General features: G+C 46.8%; 6 protein-coding genes across 6 annotated transcripts; 2 read left to right on the forward strand and 4 right to left on the reverse strand.

Moving 5' to 3' along the window:
- Window positions 1-559: 559 nt before the first annotated feature.
- Window positions 560-1,329, forward strand: N7537_008268 (uncharacterized protein; the record flags this gene model as incomplete). The annotated part of the gene is made up of 3 exons (XM_056899323.1): window positions 560-964; window positions 1,004-1,013; window positions 1,088-1,329. 3 exons carry the CDS (start codon window positions 560-562, stop codon window positions 1,327-1,329), a joined length of 657 nt encoding a protein of 218 aa, XP_056751399.1.
- A 1,445-nt stretch (window positions 1,330-2,774) lies between these two features.
- Window positions 2,775-4,172, reverse strand: N7537_008269 (uncharacterized protein; the record flags this gene model as incomplete). The annotated part of the gene is made up of 1 exon (XM_056899324.1): window positions 2,775-4,172. The coding sequence occupies one exon, from the start codon at window positions 4,170-4,172 to the stop codon at window positions 2,775-2,777; it is 1,398 nt and encodes a 465-aa protein (XP_056751400.1).
- A 1,855-nt stretch (window positions 4,173-6,027) lies between these two features.
- N7537_008270 (FAD-dependent oxidoreductase) lies at window positions 6,028-7,659 on the forward strand (the record flags this gene model as incomplete). Its single annotated transcript, XM_056899325.1, has 4 exons — window positions 6,028-6,166; window positions 6,274-6,842; window positions 6,899-7,239; window positions 7,347-7,659. The coding sequence occupies 4 exons, from the start codon at window positions 6,028-6,030 to the stop codon at window positions 7,657-7,659; spliced, it is 1,362 nt and encodes a 453-aa protein (XP_056751401.1).
- Window positions 7,660-8,062: 403 nt separating this feature from the next.
- Window positions 8,063-9,650, reverse strand: N7537_008271 (uncharacterized protein; the record flags this gene model as incomplete). The annotated part of the gene is made up of 3 exons (XM_056899326.1): window positions 8,063-9,330; window positions 9,401-9,524; window positions 9,585-9,650. The coding sequence occupies 3 exons, from the start codon at window positions 9,648-9,650 to the stop codon at window positions 8,063-8,065; spliced, it is 1,458 nt and encodes a 485-aa protein (XP_056751402.1).
- Window positions 9,651-11,792: 2,142 nt separating this feature from the next.
- Window positions 11,793-12,788, reverse strand: N7537_008272 (zinc-binding alcohol dehydrogenase family protein; the record flags this gene model as incomplete). Its single annotated transcript, XM_056899327.1, has 1 exon — window positions 11,793-12,788. One exon carries the CDS (start codon window positions 12,786-12,788, stop codon window positions 11,793-11,795), a length of 996 nt encoding a protein of 331 aa, XP_056751403.1.
- Window positions 12,789-13,325: 537 nt separating this feature from the next.
- Window positions 13,326-13,558, reverse strand: N7537_008273 (uncharacterized protein; the record flags this gene model as incomplete). The annotated part of the gene is given in 2 exon segments (XM_056899328.1): window positions 13,326-13,491; window positions 13,503-13,558. The coding sequence occupies 2 exon segments, from the start codon at window positions 13,556-13,558 to the stop codon at window positions 13,326-13,328; spliced, it is 222 nt and encodes a 73-aa protein (XP_056751404.1).
- Between the last annotated feature and the right edge of the window lie 382 nt (window positions 13,559-13,940).

Genomic DNA, 13,940 nt, shown 5'->3' on the forward strand with positions numbered 1-13,940 from the left:
TTCCGATTTGCGACGGGGGAGACAAGCTTTAGAGCTGACCGTAATAACATGTCAGGGCCACTTTTAATTACACTTTAACTCCGAATATCAATCTATGATGCATGCTTGTCCAGTGCTTCTCCTGCCATCGCCAATGAACCATCGAGTTTTTACTACCTTCTAATCTCTCTTGTTTTATTTCCTAGCGCCTCCCTCTAAATGACCCCTCTGTCCATCCTTGTTTCCCGTTAGCCACCAGATAAAGATAAACACATGTATAACATCAACATCGGGGAGCTATCCGGAGTCCGACCATTCGTATGCAGACCACGTTTAATGCCTTTCCTCGACATTTCGAGCACCCGGATCAAGTCCTGATCCCATTTCTTATCTTGTTTCCTAGACTTTGACTACAGCAGCCGTGGCTTTATTTGGAATTGTCGCAGGAAGTGGCGGGGCGTACCTATCACTCATTTCCCACTCACTTTATTATCTTGCGCCTTCTCACTGAGATCAACACACTGGTCATTCCTTCTTCCTATATCTCATAATTCCATAGGAATCTTTGACTTCTTACACCATGGTGCTACCAGAAAAGCCTGGCTTTCAAGTAAGCCGGGTTCCCGCGACAGAGGAAGGAGCCCGCACTATCTGGGACATTGAAATAGCCGCGCAGAATGACAGCAACAAGAAGAACAATAGCTCGATTGGAGAATTACTCTGGCCAGCTCACCTCCAGCGCAAGGTTGAGGGCCCAAAGAGAGCATCGGATGGACAAGATAACGAAATCCGCCGCATGACCCCGATGCTTGGAGATCCTAAAAATATCTACCTGTTGATAACGGAAGAAGCCACCAACAAGCCGGTAGCATTCGCGTGGTGGGCTCACTCTAAGGGCCAGACAACAGCCCAGTGGGCAGAGGGTTATAGCAACCGATATCGCCCGCCGACCATGAATGGTGCCCTGATGGATGCTACCGGAGGTGTACGTTATCTGAAGCGAACAGAGCTGCTTGGGTAAAAGGACCTTATCCGTAAGTTACTCATCATGGCCACTTATTTTACGCGAGCATCATAGCTAGCTATTTGATCCTGGTAAAACTAAAAGAATTATATGTTCTTCCGAATTATCAGCGCCAGGGACTTGGGGGTCTGCTGGTGGCGTTTGGTGTTCATGAAGCAGATAAACTTGGTTTACCTGCTTACAATGAGGCATCCCCTGAAGGGTTGGGGTTATATCTCAAGCATCGATTCAAAGAGGTTGATCGAGTGACAGTTGACTCGGAGCTATGGGGTGGTCCAAAGGGAGATTTTAACTCGTATGGGCTTTTGTATCGTGAGGCCAGCTAGGTAAACTGATGGATTAAATCCTTAACCAAAACATCCAAGGCAGCAAGCACGACCAGTATTCGTTTGGAAATAGCCATAGTTTAGGCACCTTTTTCATATGCATTCTCAATATCAATTCCAATTTTCGCTTGGGGAGAAACGATCTTTTGCGTAGACAACCTTGTATAGCAACCGGTTTTGAAGCTACATTATTCCCTATGAAACATATATAATTTCACTGCCACAGAGTCCTTTAGATCGGAATTTTTAAAGCCTAGCCTTACTAGATATTCTTTTCATAAGCGCCCTTTATATACTACTATATACGCCCACGGACAGCAAAATTTGAGGGGTCTAAAGGCTCCAATATAACAACATTCCACTTCTAGATATATAAAAAGGAATTTTAGATAGAAGTCTCTGAATTTGAAACATTTAAAACCAAGGTATATACGTGAGTTGTTAGTTAATATTTTTGAGCAAAGAACTCCACGTCTCCTATACTATCCTCCTGGAATACTAGATAGTAGAGGCTTAATATCCCTCAGACTTCGCATTCGAGAATTAATTCATTACCCCTATTGAAAGTCATCCCATTGAGGGCCTATGTATGTGAAGAGATTTGCTGTTTCAGATAAGGGCTCGTGCCCGATAATGTTCTATGCTCGCTCAGCTGGGAGGTTTAGTGCGGCTATCGCACTGGATCGAACAATTCTTATCTTGAGTTCTCACTCTTCACCCAATTCTCACTCTATCTATGGGCGCTCACATTTCTGACCAAAACTAATCAATTGATTCAAAATCCATTGCATTGTATAATTCCCTCCAACACGTAATCTAACACATACGACCATAGGGTGTGGAAAACAGGGCTTCCCGTCCGCTCAGCCGTACTTAAGCCACACGCCGGTGAGTTAGTAGTTGGGTGGGTGACCACCAGCGAATCCTCACTGTTGTATGTTTTTTGCCCAATTTCTTTTTTTTTTGGTAACCCTTATTATGTTGTTTTGTCACTCGTAGAGTCTCGGATTCGATCGAGTGGATGTCCGAAAATCCAATGTTCATGCCGGAGCCTAATTTAGCGCCATTAGCTTGTAATTCTTGCCTTATTTGTTTGCGTCAGAGAAGCGTGAAGAGACCAACTAATAGACGTAAAAATTCTGGAGAAGCTAGATAGATGGTCTGGTCCACAACATTTGCGAACTCCAATCCACCACCTATATATATAGTGATTTGTTGGAAATGACACTTCAACAGAGACGGTTGGATGATTACTCAAGTCATCAAATCCATAGAATTATTACTTGGACATACGAAAAAGAATAGATAATTTTTGGCTATACGATTTATAATCTCATTAAGGTAGTGGCGCTCGTATACCACAGATAATCCACGATACACGATAATCCACCAATATCCACAAATATCCACCAGGTCCGTAGGCCGTAAGGGTAGGTTAGCAGATTTTACAACCACTTCATACGCCTTGCAGCATAACTTCCACCACCCACAACGCCTGTAACGCCTGTGAAAGCAATCAAGGTTCCATATCCACTCCCATACCCGTACCCGGCATTCCCCTCCCACGGCAACCCCTTGATAAGACCCTCACTAAGGGGCCCGGAAACCAAATTCCCGACGCCCCTTCCGGCCGCAAGACAGGCAAAGACCATGCTTGATTCAGCCGAGGGCTTTTTGTGGACCACCTCGCGCATAATACCAGGCCAGGTACTGGTGTATGAGCCTGCGAAAAGACCGTATACAATCGAGAAGATGAACAGAGGAGCAAGGGACACGGAGAAGCCCCAGATGAGGAAAACGCCGATAGAGGATCCGACAGTTGAAATGAGGATGCAAAGCGTCACGTCGAGTTTGTCGATAATGGCGCCCATAAGTACGCAGCCGACGACGGAGGCCAAGTTGAAGAGTATAACAGTCAGTGCTTGGAGGGAAGTTGAGGCACCGATCATGCCTGCGTAAGTCGGGAGGTAGATAGACGGCAAGAAAAAACCGAGCGCCTCGACAGTATTGCAAAACTCGAAGATGGCAAAGGTGGACGTGAACATGAACCGGAAGTTCGGGGCAGGTGGACTGGGTCGGTTATCTGCGATTGGAACACGCGGTTTGACGAAGTAGACCAGCGGTGCGGTGAGAATAAACAACACGACTGCAAAGCCACGTAAGGTAATCCGGAACCCGTACTTGCCCAACAGCTGTTCCATGACGATAGGGAGAACGACACCGCCGATTCCAGTGCCGGCCCACATGACACCAAAGGCAAGGCCCTTTCGTCGGTCAAACCACTCTTCCATTAGGAGAATACATGGGGCGTAGGCGATGCTGCCGCCGAGCGCATAGAAGATTCCTTGAGTTACGACGAGGTGGTTGGTGTTTGTGGCGAGGGAGCTCAGGCCGAGAGCCGCACACATTAATAGCACACCTAGGCCGCAGCCAAAGCGTTGATATTTGGGCCATTGTCTGTAGGCGGCGAACACAAGAGGGAGGTCGAGGTACATGATTCCCTGCGGATAGAAGTTAGCTCGCGTCGGGTTGGAACATGAAACGTTCAATTTTACCATAGCGCAGGTCCCGATGACGGCAATATTACCAGAGTCCTTGAATTGGGATATGTCGCTGTAATAGGCTTGGAAGACACCAAAGGTGAAGGCAAACCCCCAGACGAGAGCCTCCATAACGAAGCATGCAGCGAGGAACAACCAGGCATTCATTCCACCATCCATGGGCGGGAGTTGCGTCTCATAGTGAACATTCGATATATCAGTGCCACCAGTGGTTCCCTCTACTAGAGCCCGCAGCCCCTTTTCAGGCTCGTTTGTCGAGTGTGAACGGGTAACTTCCTCCATTCTCAGAGCCAAGGTCGACCACGACCAAAGGAGGAACAAGCAGGGAAAGATTGCCCTAGAAGACGAAGCTTCTAAATGGTGTGATGGCTAAAAATTTAGTAAACCTCTAGCTTACTATAAGATAGATGTTGTAGGAAGTTTTTGGGGGCCAATTTAAACAAATAAGCTGCCAAGCCATATGCAGAAATCATCCACAGGGCGTGGAAGGATCAAAGTTGAGGCGTTGACTGGGCCAATTAGAGGTAGTTTACAAGGCGCTAATGTGCCAGGGTATCCACCAGGGCACTAGTGATTCTTGACAGAAAGCTGGTGTACGAACAATGTATGGTATAGATGACCAATGTTGACAACTCTAAAATGACAAAACCCGCTATTTCAACAATCTGTGCGGACCATGATGACTAACTGTAATATGCACTTTTGTATGGTATGCCTGGTACCGACTGTCACATGATGTTTCCGGTATATTACCTGGTTTCTACCATGTATTCGGACTTAGTATTCGACAATTCTTAGTAACCATGGAAGACACTGGACCTGGAGTATGCAGGCTAACTGCTCCGTACAGGGCTAGCTAACGTAGGCCCGGTAATAATCTCCTATCATATCCAAGATTCGAGGTAAACCGACTTGACCCCTGGAGCCGTATTTTGGTAAGCCGGAAACCCCGACCTTCTAGTAACTCAGGTCCTGCGTCCTGAGGTACTTTCAGTGCTGCGCCGGGTGTAATATCTCCCCCATATATGGAGGTAAGTACATATGCACTGTAGATCGGAGTTCACCCTTTTAAGTCCCAAACCATGAAGGTATTCTATTACCTGGCGAAGAGGAAAGCGTTTGGTGGTTGAGACATATGCAAATATTTGTTAGCAGCCAGAAGCAGGAAATAGGGAGCACAGTCAACAATCATTCGAATACAAGCCAACGTAGAACTGGAGGAGAAAACAAAGAGAAAAGGAGGAAGGTGGAGCCTTCACGCCAGCAAACGCGCAAACAAACATGCAGTCACTAGCCTAACAAACCAGGCAGAAATGTAGGTCAGATGACATTGGCTGGTGTGTAGTCACTGACACTGGCACCAAAAACCCTCAGACTATTTTTTTATGCACAAATTTAGTCGCACATTTGTGCATCTGAGTCTCGGAATCGCCGTTTACCATTTTTCTTTCTTTCGCCCCACCAGATCAAAATGGTACTAAGGTGTCTTGGTTAGCTTCGAGGAAACATCGGGAAGCATCTTCCATGACGATATTGCTTCTCCTAAAGACTTCTCTAGGTAGGTAACAGGAAGTTGATCGTCCTTGGCTAATTGTGACTTTAGTGTTCCGATTGCCGCTTACTAAGACTCTGGCGCCCACGGGCGGGGCTCGGAGCGGGCCGGTAGTTTATTACCCAAATATGTAGATGTACTTGTTGAGAGCATGCACCTTTCTCACTGCAGAGGGAGCCATGCCGTTTATTTTCACTTGCTGCGGTAGTAAACACTTCACTTGGTTTGTCCAAACCTGAATTATCATTCTCAAGCTGTGGATAACAGTAGATACTCTTGAACTCTCATCTGATTTCTCAGTTGTCCGTGTGGGTATAACTATTGCATTTAAGGTTGCTGAAGTACCTCGATAAGTCAGCCGGAGACTGGAGACCTTCAGTCCCGAGCCTTGGCTAGCGCTAATGACTTATGTAGGTAGGGGCCGACTCGGGTACGTAGCCAGGCCCGTCCGTTCCGTCTGTGAGATCCGGCTTAATACGTTTCCGCATGAGCCATATATATTTGAGCATGACCCAAAACAAGTAAGTATTCAAATCAAGCAGGTTTCCTTCAAAGATCCAGTTGTCAGCATTGTCAAAAACAGCCATGAAGAGAGAAGAAGACACAGGAATCTCCATTCTCGTTGTTGGAGGTGGCATTGCGGGTCTATCATTCGCTATTGAGGCTCATCGTAAGGGTCACAATGTCCGGGTAATCGAACGGCGACGCCGTGAAGAGACTTTTGGTAAGCACAGAACAGAAGAGAGCTGGCAGTGGAGTTCCTCCCACCGCACAGGAACCCCCAAAATCGAACGTATGGCTGACCACGCGACGCATGGATTCTTGATGCAGGCGAAATGATCGTAATCACGACTCCAGCTCTCCACACCCCAAAGAAATGGCCGGGCTTTATGGAGCGGGCGAGGCAAGAAGGAGTTGATCCAGTGATCAATATGAAGAAATTCGACGGCACACTGATCGGGACCTTCCCCATTGGCGACCCCAAGGACCCTTCCCTAGCTATCTACCGGTCAAAGCTGCATAATGTTCTCCAAGAGTATATCTCGCAGCTTGGCATACCGGTCGAGTTCTCCACGACGGCTGCGGATTTCTTCGAGGCAGACGACCATGGTGGTGTGATCCTGTCTGACGGCCGCAGGCTCACGGCAGACGTAGTGGTGGCTGCTGATGGAGTTGGCACCAAATCATGGGCATCGGTAGTCGGCAGCAAAGACGCCCCCATTAGCTCAGGATTCATCCTGTATCGAGTCACCTTCCCCGCAGCACCGGCGCTCGAAAACCCAGTCATCGCGAAGGAATTTGAAGGATTCAGAGACCGTGGATTCCTACATGCCGGTCCTGGGGCGCATGTGGTTACTTGCAAGTCAGAAAACGACATTTGCTGGATGCTCACTCGCAGGGTATGTTACCCACACGTCAAGCTTCCGCTATCTGATATGACACTAATGTTACCCAGGAGGACGGTGGTGATGACAAAGAAGATTGGGCTAAGACCACGTCGATTGATAAGGCTCTCAAGGCCGTTGCGGGCTGGGAACCCTTCATGACCGAGCTTATCAATGCGACACCAAACCACACCGTTCTTGAATGGAAGCTGGTTTGGCGTAACCCTCAACCGCGGTGGGCATCACCCGGCGGCCGCATTGTCCAAATTGGTGACGCCGCACATCCATTTCTGCCGACCTCGGCTAGCGGTGGAACAATGGCCATGGAAGATGCGTACTCCCTGGCCGCATGTTTAAAAATAGCCGGGAAGGAAGATGTGTCCTTCGCAACAAAGGTGCATAACCACTTGAGGTATGTGATAACCCATGAAGCTAAGACTTGGTAGCTAGTCCTGGGTTGAATAGAGACAGGGGAACGCTATGTAATACAGAGGCTGATCATACATGCTCCTATGATAGGTTCGAACGGGTCTCTTGCGCCCAGAAGCTAGGATTCAAGAACCGGGAGTTATTCCACAACACTGATTGGGATGCAGTTTCTAAGAACCCGGAGGTTATGGGCAAGATGGTTGGAAACTGGCTGGTGCAGCACGACCCAGCGCAGTATGCAAATGAGAACTACGGTAAATGTGCAGAGCACCTTCTCAGGGGTACACCATTCGAGAACACGAATTCTGTTCCTGGCTATAAGTACAAGCCGTGGACTGTCCAGGAGCTCCTAGACGCTTCGGAGAGTGGCAACCCTGTTCAAGATGAAGGAGACTGGTCCTAGATAGAAAGTTAGCTTGTTACAGTAACTTAGACACTACAATTGATGGACAAGATATACCTCGGAATTTTTATGCCCCTGATGCGGCATCTCAAAATGCTAGAGTAAACTGAGCACAGGAGCGTTCTCGGTGGTAAACATTTTACTGCAGGTTCAAATGAAGGATATTCATGACCACGGGTTGCCTTGAACTTTATTCAGGCCACCGTATAGAATCCAATAAAAATATACCCATGCTCTCCTAACAGTGAAGGGGTGATAACCAAAAGGCTACGTGACAATCTATATGTAGTAGAGTGTATCTTACAAGATACATAGTGGCATGTTACTAAATATCACCAGAGAAACCTTCTCACCGAAAAGTGTTCCTGCGAGGCTCAGATGACCTTCTTTAGCATGCTGATGTCTACCGTCTCACTCGAGGAAGGACTAATCTTCCGTGGGAGAGAATGCGATTCTCTCCGTCAAATCTCTGTAAAAGCCTATCACCACCCTCATGGCGCATTGGGGGAATAGTTCCGGCAGTATTCACAGAGCCAATCTCAAGAGTGAGAGTCTGCCCCTTGTCAAACAAATATGCTGTAGGATACAGGGGGACGAGCACATCGTACACTTTGCCTGAAACAATCCTTGATTTGGGAGCAGCAGCCTGACTGAGAACACGCTCCCGTCTGAATTTATTCGCAGCTTCGTCGCGGTGAGAGAGGCGGAAATAACCCCTTGCGAAATTGTTCATCGGCTCACCGTGGTTTCCAAGAAGAGTAATTGTGTTTCCGTTCCTGTCAATTGCACGGAGATAGATGAACAGATCCAGGTCCTTCGCTTTCGTGCTAACCTCAAGCTCAAGATACGGAGATCCGAGTATCTCAAATGAATCGGAAAAAGCCGATTCAAGCGAGAAACTCATATTTTCCGTGTAGCCCTGATATGTGAAGGCCGTTTTTGCACTCATAGGTTTGATCAAGCAAAGTTGTCTTCCAGAGCACAGGTAGAAGCTAACATCTTCCGCATCTGGAGGAGGAAAGGCGATCTCATTTTCGCGCCACAGTGTATCAGTTCCATGGTGCTGAAGAAACCTGATCCGCGGAATATTTAGCATTCCGTTATCAGACCTTTCAAGGAGGAAAAAGTCCAGAAACTTCTTCTGCAATTCAACGTGCTCTGGCTCATAGAAGGCGGCCAGATGGTTACCAGTGTGCATTTCCAACCACTTGTGCTTAGACGAGACACCGTTGTAGGCCCGAATGTTCCCTGGCAGGTGGAGTTCCGGGTCGTTCCAGTTACCTGCAAGGTATATCGGTACCTCGATATCAGATAGTTTGCGGACTTTGTCAAAGACAGCCCAGACTCCTTCCGTGGGGTACTCGGTTGTCGTCAACAACTTGGGGAAGTCCACACGGTTGGTGGTAAGTTCCTCTTCCCCAAGTGAGCCATCTTGCTTCCCAGCCTGAAATGGGACGACAAGATTATTGTACCAATGAGACTGGAAATTGTTGCTGTAGATTCCTCCTCGCCGGGCGGCTTGGTACATACTGCAAGCTGATTCGTACGACACGATGCAAGTCAAGTGGGGTGGCCTCTGCATCGCGGCCCAGTATCCCACCATTCCGTAGTAGCTGATGCCAGAAAAAGCAACCTTACCTGTTGACCACGGCTGGGAAGCAGCCCATTCAACTATATCGTATAGATCTTACCGCACAGAAGTTAGTTTTCTTCTTTCCTCGGCACCGGGAAGAGGAAATACCTTGCCCTTCAGCGTCTGCTTGGATCTTCAGCGATCTTTCCAGACCAAAGGGATCTAGCTTCCCTTGACTGCCTCCAATACCACGCGAATCGGCCCGGAGAAGGGCATATCCGTACTCCCTGCACTATTTATTTTCGGCCTGGTAAATAAATGGACTGAGATAAACGTCGAATCAGCTACGCACCCAGATGGTAGGTTCACACAACTCGAAGCAGGCGTCCGGGCCCAGCGGTTTGATATGCTTGTACATCTCGGCATATATTGATGTTTGTGGCAACCCGAACGTAACAGCATGATTATCATTGCCATAAGGACCCAAGCTGCAAATGACAGGAACTTTTGTGTTATCCTGCGATGCAGAGAATGGCAAGAAAATATCGGCACATAATTCAATCCCGTCCCGCATGGGAATGTAAGCATGCTTGATACGGGTATATCCTTCCACATCAGACCGAGTACTTAAATACTTCGGACGGTTATTCTGTGTTGGAATCATGACCAAGAAATTGGAATCAAAGGGACAATATACTCAAAGTACTGAGGAGCACAGTTGAAGTGATGATCTCGGTTGACGAAAAGAGTTTACCCTTGGCCTGTATTTGGGGCAGACATGTGAAATATATATTCTAAGAAGCCCAGCATATAACAGGATTGATCGAGAGTCATGCTATGATCTATATCCTAGAAGCAGTTTACTTGCGCGGTAGTGTCATCGTAGTGGGGAACGGCGGGGTGGTGAGAATACCAACAACGATTAGACTGATATCCACTGTATATCACCCATCCGGAAAAGCCGGTACTTAATCTTCCGAAATAGAAGCCCTGGGAGGTCTACAGGAGCATTAATAAGCGGGACTCGGGTGTGGGGTGAACTTTATTGTCAGTGTCTCCAGTTGTTCCACCATGACTAATACCAATGTTCTGACTTTGTGCTGCTTTTGTAGTATTTCTCCATCGTCGGATCGTGAAAATATCACTTGGAGACATTGGCTATACGTAGGTTACAAGGAATAGTTATACCTCACCCATGATATCTCTTGAAGGGCACTTTGAGTATAGTGAGTAGGCAAGGAATTTAGGTGCGATGAGGTACGAAATCAAGAAAATGTAGGAGCTAATGAGGTATCATCAAATTATATATAAAAAAAGGTCTCTTGCACAAAGTCTCCTTTTTACCACCTTCGTACACTTAAAAAGTCCTCTAAAAAGAACGTCCAAGAGAGTGTATCTCACATTTAGGAGTAGACCTCTGCAAAGCCCATAAATGGGTCCAGACCCTAGGCCCACGGCCCAACCCACGGTGGGCTATGGGCTCAACCTTTAAAGCCTAACCCAACCCACAGCCCACCGTGGGTTGGGCCGTGGGCCCCTATAAAACCCCATATAGGCGCTGACAAAGCGGACTCTATAGTTAATCGTTATATTACGACCTTCTACCGATCGTATAAAGTTCAAATTTCAAATTTAGAATAAAGGGAATACTATAAGTACGTACGTTAATTTTAAACAAAACCCGATCGGTAAGGGTTGGGATATAACCGAAAAGGTAAATGTTAATGTTTTAATATTAGATATATATTGAAGAGGGGAACGCTCAAGGCTGTATGCTCTACGGCATACGGGTCGCTTCAGCACTCATAACTTAGCTTCATACCCGACCTTGCGTACAAAGGAACCCAGGTGCACTGCCCCTAGAAGTGGATCCAAAGAGGTGTAGGAGTGTGTATTCTCAATCTGTATCTATCTGCTACTTGTAACCTCATATCCTCAATGCTTACATAACAACATATAGAAAAAGAAGAGGCAAGGGCAAATGCGTAGTGGGGAGCCTATTTCCCCACTACAATATCTATAATATAGGTTTAATAGGGAAGTACTACTACTTTCTAGTAAACCTCTATAATTTAAAAAATTTCTTAATTAACGTGTTTTATTATATCTTTTTACGTGATATAGAGAGAATACTAGTAACTAACTAATTCTTAATTATTAAATTTAATAAAATATTACCTTAGGGATTAGGGTAAGAAACGGACGTAAAACAGAGGTAATTTGATTAATCCTAAAAGGGGGGTTCAACTTATCCTAGTATCTAAATTCTCGGTATGTTTGTATTGTTTAGGGCCTATTTGGGCCCCTATTAACCCATAGTGGGCTCGAGGTATAAGCCTATAGCCTATCAATGGGCCTACGGACCGGGCCCAAAACCCATCCTATTTGCGGGTTGGGTTGGGCTGGGCTTTGGGCTTTATGGGCTTTGCGGAGGTCTATTTGGGACTATCCGGAGACCCTAGTACAGGGAAAGGAAACAGAACACAAGTGAGGTGCTGGGTTGCTGGAACATCTAGAACATTGAATCTTAATCTCTAGCTAGTCACAGTATTTGAATATATCACTGCAGCGGATGTTTCAGGGCCAACTTCCCGAAACCTCGGCCATGGCTTCCTAATCTTTGTAGCTCTTCAAGTGCATCTTCAGCCTTACCCGCAAAAATATCCACTACTTCCAAGTGAAAGCGAGTTCCGTAATTTTGAACAGCCCACTGAAGCACACTCCATGAGCGCCGGTGGTCATCTGGCCGAGCTGGAATCGTAACCGGGTGTGGAACACTGGGCAATTTAAGTGTAACATCCTCCGCCGTAGTCGCAAAAGGCATCAGGAATCTAGAGTCCTGTTCGTGAACCACTGACACCAGTATCCCATCTTGCGAAGCACATGATGCTACTTGTTGCGCAGAACCTCCCACAGTATCAAAGCCATAAGACATTCCGTCACTCTGATAGTGCTTCAACGTGGCCTTGATATCTGATATCACGGTAGGCGATTTGTAGTCAAAGCAGTGGGTTGCACCCAATTTGGATAGAACTGAATGCCTCTGTGGCGAGGCCGTGACAAAAATAGGAAAAATCCCACTAGCCCGAGCAAATTGCAGAGCACATATCCCGACGCTGCTAGAAGCTCCCCAGATAATAAGTGAGTTGATGGCTTTCTGATTTCGAGGTGGTTCGTCTGATGCGTTTTGAGGTAGTGGGAACTTGAAAAAATTGTATAATGCATCAGCTGCAGTCATAGCCACCACGGGTAGACAGGCGGCATGCTCTAGCGGGAGACTTGAAGGAACCAAGAAAGTCATCCACTCAGGAGAAACCATGTAGGTTTGGTGTGTCCCATACTTAAGTGGTCGGTCTAACCCTGTCGGGGTGTAGCCAGCTACAGTTTCTCCAACTTTGAAAGTTGAACTAGCGGATGCCTGGAGGACTTTCCCGCAGAAATCATACCCAAGACATGCAGGGTAGATTCCCAGAAATTTGGCATGTTTAACGTCTGCTGGGTTTGCACCTGAGAAAATTGTCTCAATCAAAAGCTCTCCATTCCCTGGGCTGTGCATTCCGATGTCTCGATGGACCCCCAAGGCAAGATTCTCATCGACATAGAGAGATGTGTTCGTGGGTCTATTAGCCATGAGGATGATATTGAAGAAAATGGTTCAGAGAGCCAGAGGAAGGAATAGCAAAAAAGAAAAAGAAGAAAAAAAGAATTGGTAAGGGCCAAATATGTTTGTCGTTCAATAAACCAGAAAAATGACAGAGAAAGGTATGTGATCTATTGCATTCAAGATTATAGGTGCAAGTTAGCCTCATCTTATATGTGCACCCAACTCATACAGCAACCGTGCTGCAAACTTGAAACTTCCTACCCCGCCGTCCCCCACTTCATCCGACTTTGCCGTCCTTTATATTGCATATATTTCCTTTTCGCATTTATTTTGAGAATTCGCACCATAGTCATGCCACTAAATTCGGATTCCCGGAAGCAGGTTTGAAGAGCCTTCCGCTTAGTCATGGTCTTTCTTTTCCCCGGGCTGTGCAATAGTTGGGACTATGCTATGACAACCCCGCAGAGCTCAAAACGTAGAAGATGGGGACTATACTCGATCATAAATGATGCTGTCATGTACAGTTTGCTCAACCAACAAGGCAATGACAACAATTAAGCAACTCGTGAACTTGCGCGGCAAGCCCGCCATGTCCCCTGGGGCGACAGGGAACTCTTTGCTAAAGCGGAAAGTCATACCGTGACACTTTTCCCTCCTTGTACGTACTCACAATTCGGGCTTTGTATACTGGTCAGATCAGCGAAGGCCGTGGAATAGGCCATAACCTCAGATCCCCCCCTCTATATCATGCAATTCGTCGCGCATCTTCCCATTTCGTTGGTTCTCCCAGATAAATGGGGTTCGGTAGGTCTGGTTTTAGATGCACTGTCATCTAAGGGTAACAGCCGTAGAACAACGACAACAAGCTAAATCAGGGATATATATTGCCCAATAATAGTCCACTCCTAGTCGGCTAAAAGGGTTGGTGGAGTGGTCGCGCGACTTGAGGTGATTCCTCCTGGATTCTCACTCTGTCCGTTGCGCACTCACCTTTCTCAATCTAAACTCCCAATTGACTCTTAATGGTTGCATTCTATCATTTTCCCCTACACATAACCAGATACATACGACCATAGGGTGTGGAAAACAGGGCTTCCCGTCCGC

The sequence above is a fragment of the Penicillium hordei genome, assembly GCF_028827395.1.
Source record: "Penicillium hordei strain IBT 12815 chromosome Unknown utg000004l_segment0_segment0, whole genome shotgun sequence".
Classification (NCBI taxonomy): domain Eukaryota; kingdom Fungi; phylum Ascomycota; class Eurotiomycetes; order Eurotiales; family Aspergillaceae; genus Penicillium; species Penicillium hordei.